The sequence below is a fragment of the Gigantopelta aegis genome, chromosome 7, assembly GCF_016097555.1.
Source record: "Gigantopelta aegis isolate Gae_Host chromosome 7, Gae_host_genome, whole genome shotgun sequence".
Taxonomy (NCBI): domain Eukaryota; kingdom Metazoa; phylum Mollusca; class Gastropoda; order Neomphalida; family Peltospiridae; genus Gigantopelta; species Gigantopelta aegis.
This window is the reverse complement of record NC_054705.1, coordinates 43,207,859-43,218,455: the sequence shown is the minus strand read 5'-3', so window position 1 is coordinate 43,218,455 and position 10,597 is coordinate 43,207,859. Positions and strand designations below refer to the sequence as shown.

At 40.2% G+C, this 10,597-nt stretch overlaps 1 protein-coding gene across 1 annotated transcript; it reads left to right on the top strand.

The window, feature by feature from the left end:
• The first annotated feature begins 3,208 nt into the window (after positions 1 to 3,208).
• On the top strand, positions 3,209 to 3,673 carry LOC121378096 (baculoviral IAP repeat-containing protein 1-like). Its single transcript, XM_041506195.1, has one exon. It carries the CDS (start codon positions 3,209 to 3,211, stop codon positions 3,671 to 3,673), a length of 465 nt encoding a protein of 154 aa, XP_041362129.1.
• Positions 3,674 to 10,597: the final 6,924 nt, after the last annotated feature.

The window sequence follows — 10,597 nt, the reverse complement described above, 5'->3', positions numbered from 1 at the left end:
CTTGATGTTGGGAGGCAGTGACCTTGGTATCCTTGGTGTGCAGGTGCGTGACTGACGACCGACCTAAGATGGTGTCGACATCCTTGGTCTACTTGGACTGGTCCCAATGTCCTTGGACTGACCTTGGGATGCCTCCCTCAACGTATTAAAAGGGTACGTAATTGTCATTCGCTCGCAAAAAATTCTACAGACAAGATCTACGTCCAGTTTGTAGCTTGTTGCTTTTTATTTTGAAAGAAGAAGATTGCATCAAGCATTACCAGGCCCGTAGCCAGCATTTCGAATGGGAGGGTTTGGCTAGGTATTTGCTGGGGCCTTTTGGATATGAAGTTGCCTGAAGGCGTGATGCCCCCGTTTGTTTTTTGGTTTTTTGAGGTGGTTGGGGGGGGGGGGGGGGCATCAAGGGGCATGCTTTCAGGAAAATTTGAAATCTCTGAAAACCTAAAATGCGTTTTCTTGGCATCTGGAACTTAAACATTTATATTTTAAAACAATGATTTTCGACTATTTTGCAGATTGTATTTTTCTTATTACGGTTATTTATTCATTATGATAATGAAATTTTAGCACACAACATTTGAATCTCTATATAAAGATCAAGGCCTAAACTGGATTCCTTTCTGTTGTTAATCTTTCATTTATAACTTTGGTTGATAAATCAATGGAAGATGAACTGTTGGTATTGTCATGCAATATTATCCAAGTCTACGATGTCATCAACTACAATGAAACAATTTTGCTTCATGCAGGTTCCTTTGTTTTGAGTTTGCCAGATTAGTTAAAAATTCTGAATCATGTACACTGCAACTTTGTTAAGGGGAATGATAAATGACGAAGACCAGCAAATGTTGTGACGGAACATGCTCTTAATTTAGTTTTTGCCTGTGGCGATATTAATTGTGTTAGAGGGCCGTGTGCAGTTCCAATATGCACTTAAGCCCAGGTGGACACTTTGTTACGTAATACCTCCGCTGCGCGACGGTGGTCGAGCTGTTCCAATACACACCCAGCCCAGATGGGGAGGCCATGTGGCCAGTAGTTACGTAATAACTGGTAGTGCTGTTTATGACCAGGGGATTGCTCGCGGAATGGCGACAGCCAGTCTGGGCGATCTAAGAAAAATATGCCGGCGTGGTCGCTGTGGAAATATCACTTGATAGGGGGAGGACCGCGATGTACCCCCAGGCGATATTCGTTTTGTGATAAATAGCTAGGGTTTTACAGATATCGGGGAGAAACATAGGAAGGCTGCAGGGGAAACGGACGTCGTCCACTGAACGAAATATATGAGTTCAGCCCGGACGTGGTAATTATATATTATTTCTGCTCTGTTGTATAATCTTCATGTATTAATACTGTATTATACCAATATTAGTTAGAAGGTGCTGCCGGACATCTGACGCAGTAATCTGTAGGCTCACTGTCTAAATAATTATTAAAGCTTAGCCAGTCATCCTAGCGGACCTAGGTAAACTGTAGGTTATTGTCTTTATTGTGATAGGTACCAGTATTAATTCGGTGTTACAAGGTTACTGAATGAGTAGTTAGGGTTAATTAAAAATTAACCAGTTAGGAATAGAGTGGTAATTCCTTTATTAATTAAGTTCCCCTGGCAGCGTTTCTCAATTATCACACGTTACTGAATGAGTAGTTAAGGGTTAATTAAAAATTAATCAGTTAGGAATAGAGTTGTAATTCCTTTATTAATTAAGTTCCCCTGGAAGCGTTTCTCAATTATCACACGTTACTGAATGAGTAGTAAGGGTTAATTAAAAATTAACCAGTTAGGAATAGAGTTGTAATTCCTTTATTAATTAAGTTCTCCTGGAAGCGTTTCTCAAATATCACACGTGGGGGTGTTGTGTCACGATGAAGTGATTAGCATATTGTGTAAACTAGACACCTAGAGATTAACTAATTAAGTGATCAGTTCTGGGTTGTTATTATTTGTTGTTGTTAATTAACTACTGCGACAGTACATTTGTCAGCGTAGGTTAATACAGATTCCAAAGTGTATTGTGTTTTTGTTGTGTTTTCTAGTGAACTAAACGTGCTATAATAATATATACTTTATATAAGATCTTATCTCTGATCATACCTAGACGAGCCAGCGGGTATAACTGCCTGTTACAGAGAGATCTAATAGATATACAGTTAGGAGAGATATTTGGACAATCGTGTTTCATTCAGTACGGGCATTATAGGATCCCCGTGACAGTTGTTTTATGGGAGAGTTGCAAAAGTTACAATCAAGTATTAGTGCAATATTAAAATAAAAAAATAAAAACCCCACAAAAACGTGGACCTCAGTTTTTGCGGGAGGGTGCGGACGAACCCTGCAAACCCCCTTAAATACGGGCCTGACTACTCACTGCCCTGAACAGGGTGAAAAATTGTGATGCCAACTAGAAATTGAAAAAATCTATACGTTATGGTCCAACCATGGAAGCAAGATCTTTTGATACAAATCCGGAAATTCGACAGTGATAAGGGAGAAACATTCCCCACCAAACGAGGCATCGCTCTAAACCTAAAACAGTGGGACGAACTGTCTTCATGTGGTCATCAAATTTACAAAACAATAGCTACTGCTTTAAAGGAAAGGAAAGAGGAGAAGTTGTTCACTCGTCTAGGAGCCAACATGTATGTGAGTGTAGATAAAGACATTGCCGGGGTGGACATTTGTCAGTGGTTGATGCAATCGAGTCTTCGAGGAAAGGGACTTTTTCTTCACCCCAACCAATGGCAGAAGTTGAAAGAGTGTTTCAAAGTCATATGTCACTTTTTCCCAGAATTGAAATCTGTAGTACCCTGTGCCATGCAGGAAGATCATCAAAACCACATGGGATTCTTGCAGTGCAACTTCTGTAATCCGAATGGATGTGATCAGTGGAGTGATTATTGATCCAGGCAGGACTGACCTGAATACTATATAGGTATTGTATGTCTTTCCCAAGGTTCATTCGTTCTTGAGAACTCGAAGAGAGCAGACGTGTTTTTATGATTCTGACATTCTTGTGTCTTGTTGCACTCTGGAACGAAGAAGATGGCATCGGGATATTAGAGCAGTGTTAGTAGCAGCAGCAGTGGCGACGAGGACAACGTCTTGGTCTGCAAATGTTCAGAAAGACATACAATCAAATGTAAAAGACTGACTACCGAACAAGATAAGGAGAAGAAGAAGAAGAGTACTCATTATATGGATCAAATGGATGCTACACGTGAAATAGGGGATAGAAATGAAGACGGTGAACTCGTGGATGAACCCACAGATCAGACGGATGCTGGTCGTGAATACGAAACAGATCCTGACTATGATGTTTCCTACGATGCTGACGTCGAAGAGGAATGGACAGATGCAGCTCGTGAGTATGCCACAGATGCTGCCTATGAGGATGACTGGTATTCGAGGCGTTACTTGTTTTGTCCTCATCCCGAAATGAGACATTTCTATGCCCGGATGCTGACGTATGCTTGGTGGTCCATCCAGATGAGGCAAAAACCAAAGGAACTTGCCAAGGACAGTTTTTACTACACTGGAAACCACGATGCTGCCATGTGCTTCTGCTGTGGTCTATGCGCCTACCGATGGAAGAAGATGGGCGACCCAGTGATGGAACATTATAGACTCTCTCCAAGATGCCCCTATGTGAACAACGTGTTCAGACATTAAATATTTCAAACACGTGTGATACACTTGAATATATTTGTATTAACTATGTTTTGTCATATATTTTGAGGGCTATTTTTCATGTTGTATGTTGTAAATACAACTGTGAATAACAGTTTTTGTTTTCTTATTTATGCCCTATGTCCCTGGATGCGTCCCTGGATGTTTTCCTATGGTTTTGAGTCATGGCACTGATAGATGGTATGGGAAATATGTTGGTCATGATGATTCTTGGGAACTCGTACGCTGGCACAATGAGATTTATTATTATTGGGAGGAGAGACACTGGTCATATGTATCTCACACATATAAGTAAACTAGTCATGGACAACATCGTCATTTGAGATAGAACCTTTGAAGAAGTAACATGTCAGATCAGTACAAGCTGTATGTTCCTTATGCCCATAAGTGGACCCGTTTCTACAAGCTGCAGGCACAAGGCAAACTTCAGCCTCATGTTACAGTTCAGTGTTGTGGAAAAAGTCAGTACAGTTTGGATCGATATCTAGAACTCTACGATTCCACAGGCCAACGCCGAATTGTAACAAAGCGATACGGGTTGGAAATCTCCGAAATGGCAGAAACATTTCTAAATAGACTATAAAAGGAGTCACAGGGGAAAGACAACGCCATTTCAAGTTGACTCATCATGCAGAGCACATGCTCAGAATGTGGCTTCACATTTTTCAGGAGAGATGCCATGTTGAGACATTTTCATCAAAAACATATTAAAGATCTACCACCACCACCACCACCACCACCACAGCAACAGCCACCACCACCACCACCACAGCAGCAGTCTCTTAGTTTGCTACATCCCTTTACCATGATCGTGTCGGGACCCAATTCGGGTGGTAAAACGGTTTTGGTATACAAACTGCTAAGGGATGGTAAAATCTTCCCACCGCCTCAGCGCATCATCTGGCTCTACAAATGATGGCCACCCATCTACGACATCACTGGGGCAACCGTTCGAGTGAAATTTGTTCAAGGCATACCTGAGAATTTGGAAAAGGATCGTTACTTGGATCCCAAAGTCAGAAATCTCATCGTATTGGGCCTGTTCACAGAAGGAAGTCACCACAGAAACCTATCGGTGATTGCCATCAGTGAGAACCTTTATTATAGTAAGGTCCCGACACAGAGAAGAAACTGCCATTACCTGGCGCTGTTCAACAACCCCATCGACAAGCAGCAAGTTCTGACGTTGGCATGCCATATGTATCGGGAAAACACTCCATATTTCATGCAACGGTCTGAGGAAGCTACCCACAGGCCCTACGGACATCAACTGGTGGACTTGTAACCGACCACGCCCGAACACTTGCGCCTTCGACCTAATGGTTTAGAAACAGGCGTGATTGAACAGTATAAAAACACGAACGCAAAGGCGAATGTCTAAGGCGTGCGCTACAACAGCTTGTTCTGAATGTGCACGTAAAGCCCTATGACCTGACCTGACCTGACCTGACCTGACCTGACCTGGCGAAAGTCTCAGAGTTGCAACCACCGTCGAACAAAGAGCTCTACATGCAAATCATGCAAAGGATAGCATTCAAGAGAAGATGATGAGGTAGAACCCTAAAAGGTCAAGAGGATGCAGTCTTGTGATACGTGTGGGCTGGTCTTTAAATATGGGAGCGACTTGCAGCGACACCTGCAATTTAAAACGTGCGAGGAGGGAAATGAAGAGCCGTCGGCCGATCTGGAAAACGAAGGCATACATATCATGGTGAAACGTGAATTCGACATCAATCATGCCTATTTCGAAAGCACGAAGAAACGCTACGAAGGACAAGATATGTCCCAAGATGACATCGAAAAAAACATGAAGACTTTACAATGTAAGTTATTTAAAGACACGTACTCCCGCTTCCTCGCGTATATGCCTTACTTTGACAAAGAGGCGGTGGATCGTAACAGAGATGTGAGACCACATATTCGTTCTAAATTAAATCAGTATCGGTCCTGGATCAGCGAATATTTGGACGAACTAGACGACAACGATACCGATGATGATTCCAGTACTGACGAAGATGACGAAGAAACATGAACACTAATAACAGGCACCTGTTGCCACTGAATTTTAATCCAATGAGTGTCCATTTTATATACGTGTTGTACAAAAAAAAAGATGTTTATTTGTCATTGTTACAGGCGTTATGTCACTCTTCATCTTCTGTGAAGATAAATGCAATAAAAACTGTTAAGTGGTGGAGTGTTTTTGTTATTTTTGTTTTGTTATTTCGTTAGTTTTGTTATTTGTCGCATATCTTGATGGTTATTAGGGGTGGGACGTATATACGTGATAAAATGTCCGCTTGATGCGCGTTGGGATTGCGATCGATCCCCTCGGTGGGCCTATTGGGCTATTTTTCACTCCAGCCAGTGTGTCACAACTGATACACCAAAACTCGTGATATGTGTTATCCTATCTAGGAGATGGTGTATATAAAACATTCCTTGCTACTCATGAAAAAATGTAGCGAGTTTCCTTTCTAAAACTATATGTCAAAATTACCAAATACTTGACATCCAATAGCCGATGATTAATAAATCTATGTGCTCTAGTGATGTTGTTAAACAAAAACAAACTTTAACGGCTATTAATAGTTTAGTGTGCATACCCATAAAGGCGAATATGTAACAGTATTTGTTCTGCTGCTCAAGACGGGCACGCGCCGGTATTTCTTTTGCAGTTTTACAGAGGCCCGCCCCCCCCTCCCCTCCCCTCCCCCTAAATTTTGCGATAGTTATAATTTTATTATATATTAATTTTATTCTTTTTACGACCCCCCTCCAAGCCTCTCCCAAAGTTCCTTTGGCATTCCACCTCATGTAACTGCCCCCCCCCCCCCCCCCCCAATTGATTTTCTGGATCCGCCACTGTTTTATTTTGAGTTCACACTCGCTTTTCTCTGTTCATGCTGTCACAGCGGCGGAGTTTTTTCATAAACACTGTGTGGTCTTAATAAAATGCTTTTGGATGTGGTCCGACAGTTGTAATATGGTTATAATGTTTCGCAGTTTGAACAGAAAGCGATTCATCTTCATCCTTTTAATATCTGTTATTAAACGAATAAATGAATAGCTCAAAGACACTTCAGAGCGCAAAGAAAAAGTCGACAAACAAATACAAACGAATGAACTTTAAACCAAACCATACCAGAGTATGTTCTTTTCATAATTTGCATATATTCACCAGGCACGACACAGTATAAAAAAAATTATGGTGCGGCTCGAGGTTGCCAGACTATCCTTTCAAATTCACCAGTGATGGACATTTTCACAGATACAACAAATATAACACACACTCACAGACACACACACACACACACACACACACACACACACACATAAACACACACAAAAGGTGGCCATACCGTCTGCAAACATCTGTAGCGATTTCTACCACTTATTTTTGCACGATAAATGGTTTTTGTGGCTATTGATTATTTTTGGTGTCAAGTCACAAAAACAACAACACAATAGATGTTATACAAGAAAGACAAAACGGAAACGCCAGTAACTGTTGCCTGCACCTGTTAGATGAAATAGAGACGTGCCATTCTTCAAGACAGAAGTCTGTCACACACCTGTACACCAAGGTGAGGTTCACAACAAGGTCGCAAACCTGCACAAGGCCATTGTCTCCTCTCAAGGTCACGGGCGGGACGTAGGTCAGTGGTACTGCGCTCGCTCGATGCGCGGTCGGTCTGGGATCGATCCCCGTCGGTGGGCCCATTGGGCTATTTCTCGTTCCAGCCAATGCACCACGACTGGTATATCAAAGAAGTTGAAAGATAGGAGGAGTTGCCAGATCGGGAAGAAATGAGATGGAATTCAAAGGAGAGAAAGGAAAGGGGGCACTGGGATAAAAAAAATATAAAAAAACGACTGGTATATCAAAGGCCGTGGTATGTGTTATCCTGTCTGTGCGATGGTACATATAAAAGATCCCTAACTGCTAATCGAAAAGAGTATCCCATGAAGTGGCGACAGCGGGTTTCCTCTCTCAATATCTGTGTGGTCCGTAACCATATAACCGTAAACAAAATGTGTCGAGTGCGTCGTTAAATAAAACATTACCTTCCTGCCTTCCTCTCACGGTCACGTGATCACGGAAAGTAGGTCATGACCCCATACCGGTCCGTCTACTACTGGTATTTTCATGTGGAAAAAGTTGTATTTCCAAGAAAAAAGTATAAAGTGTCAGCATTGGAATGTTTTATTTAATGATGCACTGAATTCATTTTATTTATGATTATTTGGCATCAGACATGGTTACGGATCACAGAGATCATGAGAGAGGAAACTCGCTACTGTTCTTTCCGATTAGCAGCAATGGATCTTTATTTATCCTGCAATCACTGTATATATTGGTAAGATACGATTGCTAGATTATAAACAAAATTATTTTCGCTTATTGACCAATAATACATTCTTCGGAGCCAGAACTACTTTTGCACTAGTTATGATTAGCAAACAAAAGTTGTATTGTTGAAAGTTACTTTTGTTACTATCCATTTGATCTTTTAGTTTTTAAAAACCGTTTTGAAGACAATTTCTTAGTTTTAAAATAAGAAAAAGTTGTTATTTAAGAAGTTTTGTTTTGATGTGTGTGTCTGTGTATGTGTGTATATATATATATATATATATATATATATATATATATATATATATATATATATATATATATATATATATATATATATATATATATTGTAGGCGACTAGGCATATAAAACATGTGTGGCTACTACCCTAAAACACGGTAAAGTTTGTGAATTTAATTTTATAAATTATTCTCTTGGTTCAGATGTATGGAACAACAACAAGAGGTGGATCGATCCTGCGACGCTAGCACTCACGTGAGCACTCAACCCACTCAGCTAAACCCGCCCCTTACGATTCAGATGCCAAGTAATCACGTTTAAAGTCATCCAATTAAAACATTTTCCAGCCCCAGGGAACATGCAGTCGGACTCAACCCCCTTCCCCCCCGATATTTCGGACCTTGATTAATCCTCTCTCCCCCCCCCCCCCCCCCCCCCCCCCCTGCTCGACCACTGAGCAGCCAATAAGAAAGCTGTATTTGCAGACTTGTGTTCAGGGTTTATCCAACATGGCAGACATGTATAAATCAAAATTAGTCTCCATACGCTTCATCCCTCTGCATTACAAACGACAGAAATCAAATGGGAATATAAAAAATAATTTAAAAAAAACAACAACATGTAAGTACACATTTCTACTTAATTAATCAATTTTGATTGGTCGATGGGAACCATCTTGTTTTAGATGCTAGATTGTATACACAACCAGGGACTTGGGTTCTGGCTAGTTCGAGTCACTATCAATAAGGGGTAGGGCTGGAGGAGCCTCGAGCAAGGCTCTGTCTTGGTGCATTTGGAAGCTATCCAGTAAAATGTACGATAATTCACACGAACGTAGTTGGGGTGCTGGACGCGCAAACATTTCTCAACAGTATGCCATGTCCTCTTTAAAATCCTGGGACCATATTTTCGAAGCTATCTTAGCGCTACGAAATCGTGAAACCATCGTAGGGTGCGATTTCGTAGTCTAAGATTGCTTCGAAAATATGGGCCCAGAACATTACGTCATCTCATTAAGCAGTTCTGGGTGTGTGACGTAGCCCAGTGGTAAAGCGGTCGTTTGGATCGATTCCCATCGGTGAGCCCATTGCGTTATTTCTCGCTCTAGCCACTGCACCACGACTGGTATGCCAAAAGGCCATGGTATGTGTTATCCTGTCTCTTCGGATGGTGTATATAAAATAGCCCTTGCTACTATTATCCTGTTCAATTATTTAGACCCAATTTTTTTTGCCAATGTTACGTTTATGTCCTATTCGATATTTGTTTTCTTTGCATTTACATGAAAACAAACCCAAACCCCGACAGGTTTTATATGTGATAGTGTTTGTATAGTTTTAATTGTTTTGACATGTAGTAAGTCTAGGTATTGTTATCTATAATAATTATTTTGACATGTAGTAAGTCTAGATATTATTATCGATTACTCGGGTATTGAGATACAGATGTGCATTTCTTGCATGTGCGACTGTAGGCACGTGCGTTGCGCCTTCTATTCTTCTATTGGCTATATAAACTCTGGTTTGTAGGATGTTTGACTACGATATAATGCTCGGTTGGATTCGCTGCTGGAAGAGAGGAAATATTCGGTTCTTGTAAATTTGTATTTAACTTTAATGTGATTTATGAAGTACTTGTAGAATATTGTAGAGGTCTTTACAGATGTCTTTATATTAAATTGTGAAGTTTATACTAATACATACGCTTAGGTAAGGGAGTGTGAATATATTGGACGGGTTGGAATGTCAATATGCTCATGTAGACATGTATTGAAGAATATTATATTTATTACATGTATTTGAAACTGGTCCGTTTATACCTGATTATTAATAGTTATAATTGCATAGTTGTACGATTTATTTCTAATTCAGATTCGTCGTTTGTGCACGTGATGACGTGACGGATTACTTCGTTACTGGGACAGCTTGGTCCACATACTTGGTATGTTTATGAATAAATTGTATCGCTATATTTAAGAAATGGGTTGTGTAAATTATGAAGGTACAATAGTTCATATTATGTGGGTAGATATTTTGTATATTATGATTTTATATTTGACGTTTGTTACGAGGTTATTGTTGACTATTATATGTATTGTATGTAATATTAGGCTTGTAATGATTTAATATTGTGTAATGTATGTTTTGGCATGTATATGAAGTAATTTTGTATGTGTATTATATCATACCATTGGATGATTAACATTATATTTTATTATTGGTGTAATTACAGTGATGTTGGTCATAATAATTAATGGATGAAATTATTTGTAATATTTTCAGAGCTGTAAAGAAATAAAGAATGAGAAAATA